The sequence below is a fragment of the Falco punctatus genome (genome assembly GCF_963210335.1).
Source record: "Falco punctatus genome assembly, chromosome: 3".
Taxonomy (NCBI): domain Eukaryota; kingdom Metazoa; phylum Chordata; class Aves; order Falconiformes; family Falconidae; genus Falco; species Falco punctatus.
Genome location: NC_137582.1, coordinates 68,420,661 through 68,440,393, shown reverse-complemented (window position 1 = coordinate 68,440,393; position 19,733 = coordinate 68,420,661). Strand labels below are relative to the sequence as shown.

At 40.1% G+C, this 19,733-nt stretch overlaps 1 protein-coding gene across 1 annotated transcript; it reads right to left on the bottom strand.

The window, feature by feature from the left end:
- Positions 1-2,440: 2,440 nt before the first annotated feature.
- CNDP1 (carnosine dipeptidase 1) lies at positions 2,441-19,654 on the bottom strand. The gene is made up of 12 exons (XM_080381211.1): positions 19,642-19,654; positions 16,098-16,219; positions 15,144-15,287; positions 13,382-13,544; positions 12,181-12,269; positions 9,971-10,171; positions 8,449-8,533; positions 7,713-7,873; positions 6,148-6,312; positions 5,814-5,955; positions 5,261-5,408; positions 2,441-4,408 (listed from the first exon to the last, which is right to left on the bottom strand). The coding sequence occupies exons 2-12, from the start codon at positions 16,173-16,175 to the stop codon at positions 4,300-4,302; spliced, it is 1,485 nt and encodes a 494-aa protein (XP_080237337.1). The 5' UTR covers positions 16,176-16,219; positions 19,642-19,654; the 3' UTR covers positions 2,441-4,299.
- Between the last annotated feature and the right edge of the window lie 79 nt (positions 19,655-19,733).

Sequence of the window (19,733 nt, the reverse complement as noted above, 5' to 3'; positions counted from 1 at the left end):
CCTTAACTAGCAAGGCATTTTATAACATTTTGCCAAACAAGCTAAATGCCGTATTCTGAGAGGAATAATTAGCAGGAGTCAAAGTCAAGCTTCTTGGAGAGTAATGTTACCAAAAAGGAAAACCGTAACTACATGAGTAAGTCCAATCTTCCACTTTCACAAGCTAAGCAGGTGGTGACCTGATTAGTTCTTAGTCTCAGGAGGCTGCTCATCTGTCTATGCTTTCAGGTCCTATTGTCAGCATCTTATTGTTTTACTCATTCTCCATGATTTCAGCTGACTGCCACATTTTTTAGTCTTCTGAGGTGTTACTTAAGGATGAAAAACTGTATTTATCTAATGTAAAAAAGCAACTTTCAGACTTAAGCCCACCGATTTTAAACAAAAATTACAATGGTCTGATTTCTTCTTTCACATTAAAAATCAGTAGGAAAATAGGATCCCACCCTTGAGCATTTGATTCCCCACAACATGGATGTGCAGCCTACAGGAGGGAAGACCTGGGACAATGCACCAGGGAGGCAGGCAGACCTTGAACTGCTATGTATAGGCACCTAGTGCTGTTCGAGGTGCTCTGGGCTGCTGCATTTGGCCAGCTGCCACTCCACTGGCAGTGTTTGTATAGAGCTTGAGCTGTGTATGCCATCCTTGAGGCATATTTCTCAGGAGCTGTTAGGACATCCCCAGTGACATTAAGCATCCAAGTCTTGATATCTGAATCAAGCTCTCACAGGTATAGATTTTGCTGTTAGACATCCCCATGAAGTTGTTTTCTTACTACCTGGGTAGGTTTAATCAGCAAAGAATCCTCTTGTATGATTATGCAGAATACGATATGTGAAACAAACAGTACTTTAGGTTTCACTGTGAAGAAGCACCCTGAAGTAAACACAAACTGACAACAGACATTTATCACAGTGTAAAAATTAGTTTAGAATAAAGTTTAACCCTTCCAATTGACACTGAAAAGTCACCTCTTTTTGGTGTCCCTTTTCAGTGTAAACTGATAATAAACATATTGTAGCATTTGTAGTTTTGCACATAAATTGGCCAAAACCAAACCCCATTTTTCAACTCTTCATAACAAAAACCTGAATCAGTATGAAAAAGAATTTTTTTTTAATAACAATGTCAGGATTAGATCTCGTAAGTGTACTTATATATATACATACCACACTCAAAGTGCACATAAGGTTTCTGCAGTTGCTTAGGATTTGAGAAGATCTAATATGCTCTGACATGGGATATGGCATATCTCAAATAAGGCTAACAGAAGCAAACTTTAATCCTATTTCTAACACTATTATTTTAGAGTTATCTCTAATTTACTGTGGCAACAAATAAGCTGTTAACACAACCAATAACTGACATTGCTAGAAATGGTGTATAACAGTACAGCCCTTAGAAAAATGCACACCTTTTTTTTTTCTTTTTTTTTTTTCCCAAAAGCCTGTTAAGATGCTGTACATAAAAAATGGAAAAGGCAGGGTGTCTGGTAGATACCCTGTCTTCATCTAAAAGCGAAAGGGTAGCTCTGGGTACACCTGTGGGTGGTAGTCACTTCCCTAGTGCTTGCTTTCATGGTCATGAGAATCTGAAATTGAAGTTTTCTGCTATTACTCTCTTCTGGAACTGAAGGAGATGTGAAGATGTTCTGCATAATTCATTGATCACACTGCTTCACACACATGGCTTTAACTTGACAGTAAGTGGCTATTTCAGAGCAGAACCCTATTTCAGTGCACTGCTCTGATAGTGCTTGTACTTATAAAATTATACTGTCCTTGTTGACCATATTCCATTCGGTGTTTCAGAGAACAAGAGAAAAAAATGTGTATAGCATAAGCCCACACTGAGTTGCACTTTTTAATATTGTAGAACCTATAGACAGCATGGATTATAGTGATAATCAGAGCAGTTATGTTTCTAGAAACACAGCCTCCATAGCCCCTTCACGAGGAATTCTGCCATCTTCACCATCTCACGAAGCTTTCTACTGCTCTCTTCTGCCAGCTGTCATAATCCAATCATGGATTAATCTGCCCCAAGTCCTGCGCAGGCGCTGGAGTGCTCATCCCTGTAGCGTTCCTTACCATGCTGATTCCTAAATGGTAGAAATGGGTGAAGGGAGATGACAGACTGCAGAAGACCTGTCAAGCAAGTTGGTGATGCGGAAACCAGAGTCTTCTGACCCTGAAGGCTTGGTCCTTGTCTTGGAGTCTTCTCTCTTGACACAGGTGCCAAAAGCTACACTGCAGCTTATGCAAGTCTGCAGAGCCAACACCAGTAAGAGACTGATCTGGATCTTCCTTTTCCCCTGGAATGCCATCAGCAGCTGTTCTCGTTTCAGCTGGGACAGAGTTAATTTTCTTCGTAGTAGTTGGTGCAGCACTGTGGTTTGGATTTGGTGTGAGAACAATGTTGACAGCACACTGATGGGTTTGGTTGTTGCTGGGTGATGTTTATACTAAATCAAGGACTTTTCGGTTTCTTGGGCCCTGCCAGCCAGAGGGCTGGGGGGGCACAGGAAATTGGGAGGGGACACAGCCAGGACAGCTGGCCTGAACTAGCCAAAGGGATATTCCATACCATGGGACATCATTCTGAGGATGTAAGCTGGAAGAAGAAGGAGGAGAGGGACATTTGGCTTTATGCTGTTTGGAGATGGCTGAACACCTGCCTGCCGACGGGAAGTGGTGGACAAATTCCTTGTTTTGCTTTGCTTGTGTGCACAGCTTTTGCTTTGCCTATTAAACTGTCTTTATTTCAGCCCACAAGTTTTCTTACTTTTACTTTTCTGATCCACTCCTCCATCCCGCTGTGGGGGGAGCAAGCAGGTGGCCACATGGGGCTTGGTTGCTGGCCGGGGTTAAACCACAACAGCAACCAGCATCCTTACTCAGTGAGCCTCACAGCCCTGGGCAAGTCTGAAAATGGGTGTTTGTTGCAAACCCAATTTGAAACCTAAGAATCCCAGATTATTACTATTCCCAGACCTCTTAAAAGGCCAGCTACTTTCATGTGAAGTTCCTAGGATTTTCAGAGGAGCTACTAAAAAGCAGAAGCTTATTTATTTATGTTTTTTTAATTCAGCTAAGGCTTTTATCCTGACAGCTTTCCACATCAGCTGTTCATACAAGCTATCTGTGATACAATATTCCTGCCTATAGACTCCTTAATCATCTTTATTCTTCCAGGTTTTTGCAGGCATGTAGCAGTAGAGAAAGGAAAGATACCAATTACTTTTTGTAATTTAATGTCATTTGGTTTAGGATACACTACTAAGTTTTTGTTTAAATCTGGTTCAGTTCTTTTGGTTGTGTGGGAATTAACTACATGTTATAGTAAAAAAAAATGAAATTAAATAAGGTATATATATTGTGTGATTTGTGCTGGGTGTTTTGCCTAAACAGCAAACAGAGGTCTCAACTATTGTTTTCATTTCAAAATTATCATTTGCCTTTGACTTAATTATCAATGTAAACTGATGCTTTAAAAGGAATTAAAAACAACCAGATGATAATTGGGTGGTAAAACGCCCTTCTGATGACAAATTTTGGCCAGAACGGAGGCCATTTTCTATTGTACAAAAAGAAAGGTACATGAAAAAATCTTTATATAGTGATTTTTGAAAGTGCACTCACAGTGCAATAAGAGGAAAATTGGATTAAATGAGGGGGAAAGGCAGAATCCAGACCTGGAAATGTTTATTTACTGTTGCAGTTCTATTATCTCAGTGATTATTCCCATAAATAGATGTTCATAGGCAAGTCTTCCCATCAAATTCACCAAGCTAATTGTATTGCATTTCCTATTTACAGCTTCTGTAAAGGAGTGGAAAGAGATTAACTTGGTAGTGGATCTTTCTTCAAACAGTTACATAATGAGATTTTGTATATCGTTAGGAGGAAATGACAGTATTGTGTATTGCTCATATTCAGAAACTGAATATGAGCTAGGCAGCATGGACATGGTGATACTACAAAACAGAAGTAAAGTAATTTTAATAAAATAAATGTAAAAATTCCCTTTGCCTTTAATTTTAAAAATGAAAATGGAACATACTCCGCTCAGCAAGAATGAATTACCCCAAACCCTATTTTGTAGCATTAGGAATAAGATCACTCGATTAACTGTATCACAAATGCATGCTATTTAGTAGCATTCCAAGTAATAGCATGTTATTTATTTTTCTCACCAATTCAGACCCACTAGATATGTTATTTATATGTTTTTCCAGATCAGGAAGTTAGAAGGCTCAAGAATAAAAAAGTGCTTTGTTGATTTTCTTGTGATGGTCTACCAGTTGTTAGTCTCCATGTTGGAGGTTTCATGTAAGTGCCGATGTAGCTTTGATATCTCCAGGAAAAAGGCTGCGAACACTTTGGTTCCTTCAATGTAGTTGTGTCTGTGAAGAAGAAAAGAAACTGAATGAAGCCCTGTCAGGCTGTTCTGCTCTTCAAATTAGCAGCATAGTCCAGTAAAGTTTTTAGACTCTTCAGAGGAATTTGAAAGATTGGTCACCCCAAAAAAAGGACCCAGTGCACAGAAATTCTGGACATCTTTCAATTGGCATTCCTCTGAAGGTTCAGTGGGAAAACTTTTCCTAGTGTTACATCGCCCAGTTACTGTTGTCTGTTACCATAAGGTCTGAGGCTATGCTGAGGAGAAACAAAAATAACTTGACAATTATTGTAGGGTTCTCCAGTTCCTTGAGCTCAGCATGAGCTGGCTCAGAACTTGCACAAGATGTTTGGGCAAAACATTGAACACTGTCTTGCCATGGCACCTCAAAATATGAACACAAGTGGCAAGTTTAAGCTGATTTTGATATAATTGCACTACTTTTGGTCCCGGTAGTATAAATGTACCTTTATATCCATTTATACTGAAAACCATAAAAATTTTTACTTAACCATTAGCCTGCATACCCCTGACTGGCATACTTCAAAATGGATGCTGTGACAGAAGGGTGCCCATCTACATCTGTCTTTCAGACCAGAGGCAAATTTCATTGGCAGTAAAATGAAAATTACCAGTGTGACATATTTAAAGACTGAGTTGACACTCCATGAAAAGTGTACAGCAGTATGTGGTAGATTGGGAATTTTGCTCTCTGCTTGGCCCCGGGTTTTCCGGACACAGTTGTTTAGGACTGTCCAGTGCAGAGCAAAGCTTCCCATCTGGCCATAGTTATTTGTGGATACCAAGGGGCTTCTCCCCGCTTCTTTTATAAAGCAAATGGACAAATAAAAGAAACCTGCTTATTTTCTCATTCTGAGAGTGTTCCCCATCATCAGCTGCTCCAATTGGAAACATTATCACACTTTTCTGTGTTATACTCTGAAACATTCTGGCAATGGGAACTGTTGAGCCATCCCGAATATAATCTGGATCTTCTCCAAAAACTGAAATACATAGGAAGAATGAATTTATTATTATGTGAAATAAACACGCACTCTTCTGCTACCATGTATTTAAGCAGGTAGCCTATATTAAGAGCTTCTGAGTAGAAAATGTTTTGAATGCATAGCCAATTGATTTCATGAATCAGCTGCACTCTACAAACCTCTGGCTTCACAGCAGTACACAAAGAAACTAAATCAGGTCTTCAGGCTCCTCCTATGAAGTATACCCCAATTCAACAAGGTATGGAAGAAGATGTGGCTGAGTTGTTCTATCAAAACCCATGAGATTCGCAGTAGTAAGTGGCTGTAGCGCTGAACTAGGAAATCCCTTTTGCTCTGTGGATGAGCATAATTCCCCTGCACACTTGCAGACACATTGAGAACTGAAAGAAAGAAGGAACTTACCTGTTTTAATTGCCCTCCTTGCTGCTTTATATAGTGGGTCATTAACATCAGCGAGCCAGGGCTTTGCACCCAAAGGCATGGACACTCTCAGTTTGTTTGGACTGTTCCTTTTGGAAAAGACACTCTCCAAGTGCTCCACCACCTGTGGGGGAAGCACTTTGCAGTCAGAAGCATTCATCTTGCAGCTCAAGCTTACACCCACATTCCCACTCCTGCTCTCAGGAACAAATAAATGCTAGAAACATGCAGTTTACTACTTCAGGTGTAAATTTGTGAGGTGCTAAGAGGGATTTAGTTTACACAGTAGAGGCCAAAGAAAAGGTTTACCTCTTACCTGTTTTTTCACAACCGAAAGGTCCATGTGAGGGACCTGGCGGATTGAGAATTTGCCAACGACTTTTGCTGGAATGACTGTTTTAATTCCTGGTTCATGAAAAGCTCCTTCAATCCCATGAATAGAGAGAGAAGGGTAACGCCACAGGTGTAGAAGTATTTCTTCCTTAAAAAAACAAACACCCAAACACTGAAAATATAAGGGATGACACTGGAGCCATTCACAATTGACATAAATTGATGTGAAGAAACAAGCTTTTTCCATCCTAAAATTTGAATTTGGAGACCTCTGTATTTTTAAGATGTTTGATTTGTAAATTAAACTCATGTGTATATCTCTGCATTTTAAAAAGTACTACTTCTTTCAGTCAAAATTTGTTTACCTTTAGAAGCATTTGGATGAGAACAGCTTTTCACGCACAACAGGAAAAGTGAAGCATTGTTTAAAAATGCCTTGGAAGTATATTTTTCTATTGCAAAGTAAAATCGGAACAATTTCTGATCTGACCATCGGTTGGAACTTCTCACAGGAGAAACTTGTGACCAGTTCAGCCAGAGCCCTCCAAGGTGATACAAGGGAAGAAATTATACTTATGAGCATAAAATAATAGAATAGATAAGATTATATTCAGTAACCAAGTTGATCTGTTTTTCTGGAAAAGAAGGGTAAAAAAAAGAGAGGGAAGAAATAAAAAAATAAAATGTTTATTCTGAGGGAGAAAGGAGAAAAATATAAATTGGTCTTCTTGCAGAACCCCAGGACGCTGCTCCTTTCCTTCTACTCCAGTTTTACGAGACTAGAGCTTTATGTACACATAAAATGTGCACTGTTTCATCTTCATAAAGGTAAAGCATCAAAACTTATATAGTGTAGTTACATTATGCTTCTGTTATTACTGATTATTACAGTCAAGCTTAGGCTAATTTGGAAGCTTTTTCATGGAAATAAAAGCATCCATGTTAGAGCCTATACCAGTATAATTACGTTAGTGATAGAGAAAAGAAATTACTCCTTTCCTTTCTCCCAGCTGCCACTCTTGTGCAGAGAGATCGTTTGGAGCCAGCCCTTACCTGCTCTTTTTTATTGAGGATATATTTTTTAAATGATGGCAAAGAGAGGCTTAATAGTTTTGGCTGTTTTTTTTGGCATACTCAACAAACATCAAAACCTGAATGAAAGAAATAAAAAACACCTGAAACACATCTGCCTAAAGCTGTCTTCCATTTTCCAGCGCTGAATACAACTTCTTTCCTGCTATGTAACCTGTATGCAGGGGTTGTAATGCTTATTTGGTTTGGCTGGTTAGGCATGGGGGGAGAGAAGGGGTAGTGCAAGGATGGGGGAGCAATACTGTTAGTTTTGCATTATTCATTTTTCATTGATTATTCATATTGTGGGTTACTTTCCCCAGATAAAGTAGCTTACATTTTCAGCAAATTAATTTTATTTACCTTTTAATGCTCTGTGCTCCTTTTTTTTTATTTTGAGTTTGCCATTAACTGAAAATATCTTTCAGTTTGGATTTAAATTCTTTCTGCTGACCATTTATACACATTTTATGTTACCTTGGTGCCATAGAGGAATTTTTTCACACCACTATTATTTTTATGTTCCTCTAGATCAAATGCAATCGATTCATATAACTTCCTCTCCTCCTCTGTCAGGGCAGCAACACTGTCGTAGATTCCAGGGATCTGAATATGACCTGTGGGATCCACAAGGCTGTCTACAAAATAAGACAGATGCATCAGTACAAGTGGGACCTATTTCTTTCACCTGGCAATCACACCACCTTTTCCCTTCTACCTCACTCTACTGAACAAGTAAGCCTAACAACTAACTACTAACGACGGTTTGCATCCATCAAGTTGTGGCACCTAACCTGATGTATTTTCATATTTATTAAGAAAACCATTGAGCTGCTGTTTGTGTGTAATGTGTGGTGTGTCAGCCCAGCTACTGACATCAAAACATCATCCTACTGAGATACAACTCTGCGTTAAAAAGTCAGATTTCACTACGTGTGTATGTATTCAAGTTGCCAGCAATCCTCACAAGTTCTTGATTGACGCATCACTGACATCAGCTTAACAGGCACATGTCTGAGGCCCTGGCCTTACTGGGGACATGCCCTCTCCTCAGCTGCTACCACCATAGCTGTGCTGAGATTTGGAAACGTGGGAATCTTGCTTTAATTAGACTTGCCTTAGTCTGGTCAATTAAACATGGCACTGATCTTTGTTAGGCTGATTGCTAGCCCTTGCTCCCCAGTTACTCCTGAGCAATGATGTGTGTTATTACCCAGCAGAGCTATCAGGTCCGTCAGCGGCTCATGAATGATGCCTCCAAAAGTTCCAGAGTGAAGGTCCTTCCCACCACATTCAACCTGTACCAAAACCACTGGTTACACATAAACACTCCCTTTATTCTTCTGCCAGTATTTCTCTTCCACAGCAACTGGTGGCTTCAGTTTTTTAAATGAGGCCACAAATGAACAGAAAATTATTATTTGTTTCTACTCACAAAATGGAAAACTTTGTGTCAGGAACAATCTGCTTTGGTAAAAAGAAGACAGGGCTCTGTTGTTAACCACTAGAGAGAAATTCAGCTGTCTATAGCACTTAGAGGCATTTCAGGGCAAGGGCCCCTCTCCATCTCCATTCCCTCTTTTGCTTCAGTAAGATTAAATACATTGTAAGTGAAACACTTGCATATTACTGTTTCTAACATGGCAGAATAAATTCTTCAAGTTCTCTATCTTTTTTATTTAATGCAAAACCTTCATAACAAAACCAAGAAAGAACCTTACTTGATTTGCATTGAGGAAATACTTGTCCAACCTTAATTCCAGGTTGCAATAAATAAGAATTTAGAGGTCTCTTGAATCATATGGCTTTAGAATAGAGGCATTTGGTTTATGAAATGGGTTCTTTTTCCAGACACATTTTCATACTCAGGTTTATCATGAACTATTTTCCTGCAACAGACTTGTTTATTCTTCTCAAAACCTCGTTACAGCCAACTGTCTGGTAGCAGGCAGAGATCATTTTTGATGTTTTAATAGCATCATTTTTCTTAACCAAGACTTAGAAGAATTGAATCAAGGCTGACGAGGCTCTTCTGTTTAAAAACAAATTTCATTCTTTTTCAGACATAAAGGTTAATGCAGATTTTTTTTTTTTTGTTTAGTTTGAGTTCTTTAATCTTCTCTGAATTCCTTTTATGCTTCATCAGGAAGTTTCCAGATGAGAAATTTCTGCTCTTCATTTCACAGTAGCTCATGTTGCCTGCTAAATATACTACAGTGCACTGTTACTTGCTTCTTCTGCCAATGGTTACAAATACTTTCTGTGGCTTTTAAACCCAGGGATCCAACTAAATTGTGTCCCTTTAGGCAGATACATTGTACTAAAAGCAGTATCTGCTGCAAAATGGCAGAGCAGCAGAAGAAATGGGTTTGGAGTGAGCGAGTTGCGGGGTATAGGGATGATGCTCCAAGGGAACGGAGCTGATGTGCGGAGGGTGCAGTAAGAAAAGACTGGGAGAGTGGCAGGAGAGTAATGGGATAGGAAAGGAATCAAGAGGAGAGGGGTAAGTGGAGAAAAGATGACTGAAGAGAAGTTAATGAAGGTAAATAAAGCTAATTGAACTGAAATGAGGAACAAAATCTCTACAAGCCAAAAAGGATAAGGAAGAAGGCTCTGTATTTGTAAATATTGAGCTTGCTCTCAGTCTTTCTCTGCATATAGATGTAGATTTGGTTACAGGTACATCATTGCTCTCTGGTCAGGGGCCCAGTTCAAATGAACCTTGTGTCTTTTACCTCCACAAAGAAGCAGGCATTTCCCCGACTCCCATACGTAAGGGCAGGCTTCTTGTTGCTGAGCCAGAGGTTGTCCGAAATCACAATATAATCAACATCAGAGAAAAAGCGCTGGTTTTCTTCTTCAAGTAACTTTTCTAGCCCCAAGGACCCTGCTTCTTCCATGCCTTCAATTACAAACTTGAAATTCACTGGCATGGCCTAAATGAACATTAGAGAAGTCTGAGTAAGGAACAAGCATTTTCAAAAATAAAACAGAATCTTTAAAATCAGAAGCAGGCTGGCTTGCAGTACACATTATGTTAAGAAAAGAAGGATGTAGCATATATGTCTTGCTTCAGTAGAAAGGGAAATGATAAACAGGGACATATAGTTTCCAAGAAAAATTTGGTTTTCCTCATGTTTTTATCTACTTATAATTTTTGAAAAAGAATAAGTGATATCTTTTTTCCGTCTTTGTGTTTTCAGAAAACTTGCTGGACTGTCTCATTGAATGGCCTTTCTCTCAGTGCTACTAAATATTCTAATTGCTTTAGAAATTCTAACTGTGTAATAACAGTTGCATCTTCACAGAAAATTTCCTGCCTCTCATATATCCACTGTTAGTGCCCATGCGGGAGCTGCCAGCAGAGGTCCACTGCTGTGGCTTTTCCCAACATGTTATCTGTCACCAGAGTTACTCACATGGTGGTAAAAGTGCTGCTGGTGATTCTACTATAACTGTCCTTTTAGCACTCATGAATTCGTTTGCCTGCTAGTTCATAAGGATGTATTTCCAAGGGTAATTAAGAGAACTTTTATTGTGGAATAATAGTGCAAGTTAGAAATGCTGACATATCCCATAGGAGAAATAACTTTGAGCTTGGTTTTCCATTCCAATTCATTTTCTCATTACAGGTTTTTAAGATGTGTTCTCTTTTGATTCAATGCTCAGATTAAATGCAAGAACAAATGTGTAGAATTAAATGAACTTGCATTATGGATGAGTTCACCAGTTGTTCATCAGGTGACCGCAAAAAATTTAGAAACAAACTGCTCATGAATATTGTTTGGTGGTATGTGCTGTTTTCTAGGGAAAGGCTTCAAATGACAAAGATTTCTATTTGCTTGCTTGTTAAAGTGCCAAAATAGCTATTAGTGATTTGAAAAACTGGAAAGATGCAGAAAGACAGCAGCATGACCATATCCAGTTACAACAGCTAATCTGTTGGCAAATAATGTGTGTGTTTCTAGCACTTAAGAGACACTGAGGTCAGTTAGTACTATTGATTGAAGGAAAACATCAGTTTTCCAGAAGGCTGCAAAAGGACTTTAGAAGTCAAGATTTAATGCTCAGTTTATGCCATAATGTAATAAAAGAGGCACAAAACTGTTTCTTATCAATCTAACAAAATATGTTTTGCAAATTCACTTTAAAGGCTGCTTGCTAACCAAGTTATAAACTTAGACTATATGTTCACTTATACAACTAGTCCAAAACTAGCAAATATGCAGGCTGATTTGAAGGTAACTGTGTTGGTCATTACAGTAATTTAGGCAAGGTTTGACACAGAGATATGTTGAGTGAGGATATTTGTACTTGGTTAATGCACCCATTCAAAGCATTTGGTTTGATACATCTAATATGTTGTTTAAGGGACAGCCCACTACATATGGCCATTTTAAGATACTTATTCTCATACATAACATACATAAATTGAAGGTAACTTGTAGGAATACAAAACCAAAGATCAGCAGAGTGTAACAGCAGAGATGAGTCTTCATGGCTAATCTGTGATGTATGTTACTTCATCATTTTAAAAGCTCTCAAGAGAATAGAGGTTCAAAGCTGTTTAATATATATAATTATATATACTTCTAATATATATTGAATGCTTCCCCCAGTGTGTCTTCCTCTGCAGGGCAATGGCTGCTATACCATATTTATACTGCATACAGACTGTTCAAAATAGAAATGCTCAAGGACAGATTCTTATTGGAGTGGGACTAGTGCCCAGGATAAAGCATTAGAAATAAGCTAATATTTCAAAATGTATGTAGTCTATTGGGTCTGAGACGATCATTTAACTCACAGGAATGTAAATACATCCCTCCAGAAATACAATAATAATAAGAATAGTAAAAATAGTAACGGTAATCCTATTACTACTACTGCTACTATTACTACTACTACTACTACTAATAATAATAAAGTCCTCATTGATACATACTAATTTCAAGGCTTTAAACGTTTCCACTGCATTTATCCAGGCTAGGACAGGTCCTTTATTATCTGTTGCTCCACGTCCATAGAGATTTCCTTAAAAAGAAAAGAGGAAAGTTTTTAAGTCATCTTTGAAACTTCTGTCGTCACTTGCCGCAGAAGCTGTAGTAGTGTGTCAACTAAAGTGTCAAGAGCCAGGATTTCATTGACTTCTTTTTCAATAAGGTGATGGGTGTTTCCCAATGTACTGGTACACTTTTTTTTCTGTCTTTCCTTTTATATGCATCATATTGTAGCATACATCTACTACAGGCTGATTTCTGAGCTTCATTTTTGTTCTTATGAGCTGTTTGTTCACACCAGAGATGCCTGAAGAGTTTGCACAGTATGCAGCTGCTGCACACATCAGCCAGCCCAGGTAACAAGCAGCAAAAACCCCACAGATAAATACCACAGTAGAAGCATGAAGCTGCAAGTCTAGGTACATAACTTTTTTTTTTTTTTTTTTTCCCAAGCATTCAACTGTACAGTTATATACAGGGGCAGATTTCATTCTCATGTACAATGCTAAATTTTGGTGGCAGTCCCCATGGGAGGTGGAAGAGTTACCCCAGTAAGAGTGTTTGGAACCAGTCCCAGCCGATGGAAAAGGACAACTTAATGCTTATAGCGCAGGTCTAGGAATCAGTATTTCTGGGTTCTTGGGGTCTTACTCATCTGCTGACCCTCCACCCATCGTTTTTGTTCCTTCAGTGAATGGAGCTTTTCATGCTCAGCTGGCTGTAGTGGAAGGATGGTTACATTAAGAAGTGGCCTCAAGTTCTTCCACCAAAAATGCTCCTTAGCTGCAGCACGGCAGGTGGAAGTAAGTGGAGGTACTAAAGGATCATAAAGCGACAACAGGAAGTGCTAGGGTGGATAATGGTTCATGCAACAACCCAAGAAGAATTTTAAAGCAGGAAAGGATTATCTGTTGAATAAAGCAGCATTAATCTCACGTGGCTTTTCCACACCGAATATTAGGCAATCACTGATGGGTCTCACTAGTCACAGCACTGTCATCAAGACTCAAAGCTGCTGGATTTGTGCCATAGATTTCCATGGAAGGAGTCCTCATGATTTAGTTATATATACAGGGAGCCTGCTTCCACTCAGAATCTCAGTCATCTATTCAAATAATGATACAGAACTCATGACCAGGCACATACCATCAATTTCAGTCAATGTGTAAGGGTCAGTTTTCCAGCCATCTTCCTTTTTGGCAGGCTGCACATCCGTGTGACCATAGAAACATACAGTGGGGTTTTGTGGATCCTTCCCCAGTTCCCCAAGAATCACAGGAGGCAGTGGGAGGTCCTGGCCATCAGGCAACTGTGGACAAATGTAAAAAAAAAAAAAAGGCAACTAAATAAAAACAAACCTTTGAAAACTTATAAATGTTATAAAAAACCCCCGGGAATTCTCAGTATTGAAAGTAGTTCTACATACTTAGCTGGCTCTGATTTGATCAGGTGCAAAATCTGACTTTGAATCCAGCTCTAACGTACCCAGAGAAACTAAGATTTTTCTCCCCACTTGCTTAGGTTCTTCGGGAACTTTACAGAGCTCTTCTAACATTTTACTGTCATAAACACCCTCATTACTAAACTCTTACTTCCCAGCACTGGAAAGGATGAAGCTGACTGTATGCTGTAGTGATAAAAGCATATGTTGTGACACTGAAATAGTCAAAAGCCACACAAACTAATTTGGGGTTTAATTTCTCCACAGACAGATGGCAGGAGGTCCGTAACCTCAAACACAGAAATAAAATAATTTTAGCTGGCAGGAGAAGCAGCAGCAGCTATTTCGGACTGTTTTGAAAACAGGTTAAAGCTCTGAACAAATCCTGTAACGTACCACTGTGCAGAACAGTGGCTAAGAGAGGCTGGATGTCTCACGGGAAAGAAAAATTGGTAGTAAAGGAATGTGTATTCTCCATTGCATGCACTAGTAATAGCGGTCTGCATTGCCCTGTTGCAACCCAAAAGTGCAGCTGCTTCTTGCCAGGCGATCAAAGGAAAACCCATGTTGTGAAACAATACTTTAGCCCTAGGCAGAGCAAAGTATCTCTGGTCTCTGCTCCAACAACAGGTAATCCATTCCCCACTGTCATCGACAGAGACTGTTGCTATATATTTTGGCAATCATAACTGCATGCCAAGTGCATGCTGTGTCTTTATTTTTAAATGCATTCATTACAACTATTAAGTGACATAACCTGAAATACTAAAGTGTTGCTGTGCTGCAGGGTTCTTGTGCTAAGGCTCTCACAATCCTTCCCAGAAGCCTCAGAAGGAAAAGGGAATCATTATTAATGAACCTTTGAATTCCTGTTAGAATAGAAATCTAACATCCCAGGGCAGGAAAGAGCCCCCGGCTACAGTAAGGTAAGTAAATTAGAAACAAAATTTTCTCAGATATTAACTCTTCCATGTTGCTTTCCAACTATCATTAAGAAAATGGCTTGGAACTTTTTGTCAGAAGGTCCCAAAACCAAATTGGACGCTCAAGATAGCTAGTCCTTTCTGTCTGGCAACATTGTAAAAGCTACCTCCCTCATGTCGAGGTTTTGGTGATGAATGATGCATTAACTATCATGCTTCATTACTCAAAAGAATGTAAAAACAAGCCCTGGTAAAAAACTCAGGCCTTTCACTTTTGCATACTGCTTCCCTCCAGTTAAAAGCACCAAACTGTCCCTGCTATGCAGAGAACGTCTATTTGCATTTGGATTGTCTGTGTGGTCTCCAAAGTCTGTTCTCAGACAGTCTGAGGAAGGACTGATTTCAGCAGGTATCACATAGCTATGGGACTATTGATAAATTGTTATCTAGCTATCAAAAATATATGCACATGCATAGTACTGAATGTAATAGGTAGACCACATATGCAAATATGATGTTTTACATGCAAGAATCAGACAAGCACCTGATGTGATCCCAGGCTTACTAAAGTAACAGTGGCTCCCAGCGCAGCGAGTCTGTCTGCTGCCAACGTCATCATTCGTATTACTTCTTTCCTCAGAACTGGTTGAACAGAGTCGCTTTTCACAGCCACCCATTCCTTAAGATCCTGTGCAGGAAGGAGAGAAGCGCAACTAAATCACCCGGGTTGCTGTGGTGTTTGGCCCTTGAACAGGAGAAGTGTCACAATGGAAGCTGATTTCATTTCTACCCCACCACAGCAATGTCTCAGATACTTAAGGCTTTGGAATTGAGAGCAATTGCTTAGATGAGTCCCCAGGGTTGAGAGTACTGATTTTCTGAACAGGGAGGGTGCCCACACTTAGGCATTCATGCTGTCACCCATGGATCTAAAATCTGATGGAAGTGGAGGTAGGCTAGATGCTGACCAGTCTGCACTACAGAAATTGCATTGTGTATGAATTACCTTGGTGATCCTCATGAGGATTCAGAAGTGCTCATAGATTTAAAGCATAACTGATACTGACTGGACTAATTATGTTTCTGCCTTTTCACATGGAACTGACAAAAACAAAAGCACAAACCAGCATGGGACCAAGATTCCTCTCCTCATCAAGAGCAAACCAGCAAAAATCCATTGTGATGTAAAGCAAGTGAGAGAGCATCCTATCTGGCTTGCTTCTCCCACGCAGGTACGTTTTGGCTCAGTGGAACCACTCTGCACACAAAGGATTCCAGCCACTTAGCTTGTGACAGTCCATGCTAATCCCTCTTCTACCTAACAGGTCCCCAGTACAGACTGTCCCCTTGCAGCCTTGCTTTGTCAAGCAGGTGGCACATCTGATGCCAGGCCTGGAACCCTGCTTGTCACCATAGTGGCAAACACTCTGGCACGTAGAGCACAGGCCTACGGGGCACCAGTTCTGAACTCGTCATTTCACTGCAGTACAGTTCCTACCTTGATGAAATCACTTTGATGTACATCAATGTACTGGAAGATCTCAGTCTCCAGTGCTGAAGAGGTTGAGGAGGACATTACTGGCTTAGGAAAGAGTAACACAGCGCTGAGATAGCATCTATCTGAAAGTTAAGGATAAAATTCAACAAGTTAGAGACATCCTGCAACATGAACTTACTTCTCAGTGCTAGAAAGCACAGACAATTGCAAAGTGCTGAGCCTGTTTAAGTCTCATTTAAGTTCTTCAAGCCAGGAGAAAGTATACCTGAATTATTTTATCACATAAAACCTTTAATCAATTACAGTCCAGTTTCTGAAAGACAAAAAGTGGGAAAAATGACCAAAGAGCGAGCAGCTTTACAATTTCTGCTTTATATGTAAATTGAAGTGTTTAATTTACATATAAAGCAGAAATATGTAAGCAAGCGTTTAATTGGGGAAGCATTTTCTGAAGAAACATTCATTGCATCAATTTGCAATGTACAAACCTCAAATTGTATGTTCTGGGAACTAGGGGGGTTCCCTGTTCTTTCCTGAACTCCAGGGGAAGATTTGCAAACACTAACACACACCAACAGCCCAGGGGACTTGTTCTTCTTCTTCGTTTCCAGAAGGAAGGACAAAAATGGATTCACTGACACACTTTGCCTATTTTACGTGAACAAGGGAGAACAATTCTGACATCGGAGAGTATTGGACAACAGGTAGCTTTTGTGGCTGAATAAGAACAGTGTCAATACTGAAACACCTCATAAATGCAGACGTCATTTAGTACCTGCAAACCTCTCTGACATCTTTTTTTTTTATAAGATAAGAGAAGATTTTAAAACCATAAGATTTTTAAAAGTGTGTATCTTCCTTCCTTCAGTTTTCCCTTCCTGTTTCCTTGAAGTTCTTGCTGCAGTCTTTTGAATTGGTGTTAGCAGAGTAATACTTGGATGTCTAAATACTTGGCTGGGCTACATTCAGCATACCTGCTGTATCAGGCTGTGTGACAGGGTGGACTCCAAGGTCAAACCCCAACACTTCAATTCTGAAAATATTTTATACTGATAACAAAATGTGCATTTGCAGGTCCATCCATAATTCCTTAACTTTAATGCATAGCTAAGGTGATAGGCTATGGTAATATTAATAATTTCAATTACGTTTCTCTGACAGAGGAGAAAGATTGAAAACCCAAGCATGATGAATAAGAGGAGGGAAACATTGTTCATTTCAGCTGAAGACCCTGGCTGTATGAAGAATGGGCCCCATTTTCCAACCTTCCCTTAGAAACAGGGTCGCATCTACATTGCCTGTGACACAGGTCACTCTCTGAAGTAAAGCTTTGAGAAAGCCTGTGACACTCATGTGATCCCCAGTGTCCAGTTCCTGACATCTGTTGACACTGGAAGCGACCAAATGTCAATTTTGCAGGACAGCGAAGCTGCAGAGCACTGCTATGGAGATGACTTGTTAACTGAGACAAGAAAATCCAAATTTGGGTGAGAATTGGAGGATGGAGAGATTAAATAGAAGCATATTATATAAATGTAGGAATATTATTTAAATGCTAATACTTGCTGGGAGAAAGCCTTAAGTGATGATCAAAGTACCATTTTCTCCTCACATTATTTTCTCCATGAAAAGGTAAACTCTGCCTCCAAGAGGTGGATCTAATCAATCATCACCTTCAAATATTCACATCACCAGTCACAGCAGTAGCAATTTGGCCTAAACCAGAAAGGATTATTATAGGAATTTTTGAAGAGAGCATGAAAAAAAATTCAGGAGGTTTCAGAAGAGACAAAGCAGCTTCTGGGATTTAGCAACAAAGCTGTGGCAGAGTATGAGGGCTCGGGTTTGGTAGCTTGGGTTATAGTCGTCTTTGGACAGAGCTTCAGCAGGTGAGGCTTCAGAACAGGACTTTTGCAACGCACACCCCAGACTTAAAATCCCCAGTCTGGCTATTCCTTCCAGCCTTGGACTCTACAAGTGGCTGTGAATATTTGGCAACCAAAGTCCATTTTACATAGCACGTAGGAGTGCAACCACAGACATGGTCAGGAGGGCCTCCCAGGCTGCACTGGGCAGGCAAGACTGGGAGTCCTGGGCTGGAGTGGTGGTACCTGTCCCCAATGAACAGAGTTTCCTGACACGGATGAGACACTTGCACTTGCTGGGGCAGTGCTTGTGCAGACACAGGAGGGCACCTGTGCTGAGACACTGCAGGCCATGTCCGAAAGGGGCCCAAGGTACAAGGAGATGATCAGTATTAGGTAAAAGCCAAACATGGTGGCCATTTATGTTGTTTTCTTCTCTTTTTTTTGTGTGGCTGTGTGCTTTTGGGGGACCAGGCAATGGCTCTGCTGGCATGATGTTGCTCGGTGTCACTTCAGCCAGCAGTGGGTCTCAGGAGAGCCAAGTTTACCTTCACACTGGCCTACAGGCATAGTGTCTTCCCCCTCCCCGCTGGGTATCACAGAGGGGAGCTGGTTCCCACACAGGCTGAGGAGAGGACAGGAGGCCCAGTGAGTACATTTGTGAGGGGCTCCAAGAAAGCGCAAGGCACTACACCTCCAGAAGAAAGTGATAGGAGCAGGCATTGTACAGCATGGTCATTCATTTAAAAGTAGGATAAATTCTAGTCTTGCCATGGGCATTGCCAACAGACAGGTTGAGAAATCCCAGCATATGAGGATCTTAATCAGATGTTCATTTAGAGAGACTTTAGGACTGTACGTTACGTTCATTTACCATGAAGCCTGCTAGGTGCCTCAGTTTCACACATGCTTCACTCATTCTTTCTACCTTACCATTTCCAAACCTTAATTTGGAAAATACTTGCAACAGAGGCTGCTGAATGTGCCCTCATTTAACCTTACCATAGAAAACCAGACAGGCTTCTCTGTCTTCAGTACTTAAAAAAAAATACCTTTGGGCTATGCCACGCTTGAGCAAGGAGGGTCGTAACACAGTCACAAACATGGCTGCTAAAGTAACCACGCTCAGGCGATGGGTCACTATCACTGCCTCCATCATATATGATTTTCCCTCTTTCTGAACAGAACTTTCAATGACACTGATTTCTATGCATTTTCACTCTAAAAAGAATGAGTATGTATTTAGCTAGCACCTTATGGTGACTTGAAGGAACACGTATCTTTTAGTATTACATGCAGGTCAGAACCACAAAAGGGCTGCCTATACAGGGGAGGTGTGCTGCCGTGATGGTATCTTCCTCTTTTTATCTGCATTACGCACAAATGACCTGGAAAGATGCAGACAAGAGACGTACATCTTCAAGTCATGTTTCATTAGCTTTTAATGGTTCAAGAAAATGAAACGAGGAAACTAAAATGCTGTGAAGGAAAAAAAGCAAAATCTGCATTCAAACAAGCAAAACATCCTAGAAATACTTGAGATAATTGTGTGATGTTTTCAAAACAGAGACAGACTTCAGGAAAAGTTTATAGAATATCACAAAAATAGTTGCATTCGCAAACAAAAGTAAGCATGAACAGTGGCAAAGTTGGGAAAATGAACACAAGGAGAGACTTACACAGTCCTGCAGATCTGCAGATTGCACCAATTTCCAGTAATTCAAACAAGAAATTAGGTAGCAGCTATGATGTGTGGTACTTGAGGTGGAGG

What these genes read in the sequence shown, in the direction of transcription:
- CNDP1 (XM_080381211.1), bottom strand. Translation starts at nt 16,175, where the DNA reads ATGTCCTCCTCAACCTCTTCAGCACTGGAGACTGAGATCTTCCAGTAC. An exon ending in CACATTGACTGAAATTGATG is followed by an intron (nt 12,270 to 13,381) that starts GTATGTGCCTGG and finishes TTTCTTTTTAAG; the next exon opens with GAAATCTCTATGGACGTGGA. An exon ending in AATTCCTCTATGGCACCAAG is followed by an intron (nt 6,313 to 7,712) that starts GTAACATAAAAT and finishes TGTTTTTTTAAG; the next exon opens with GAAGAAATACTTCTACACCT.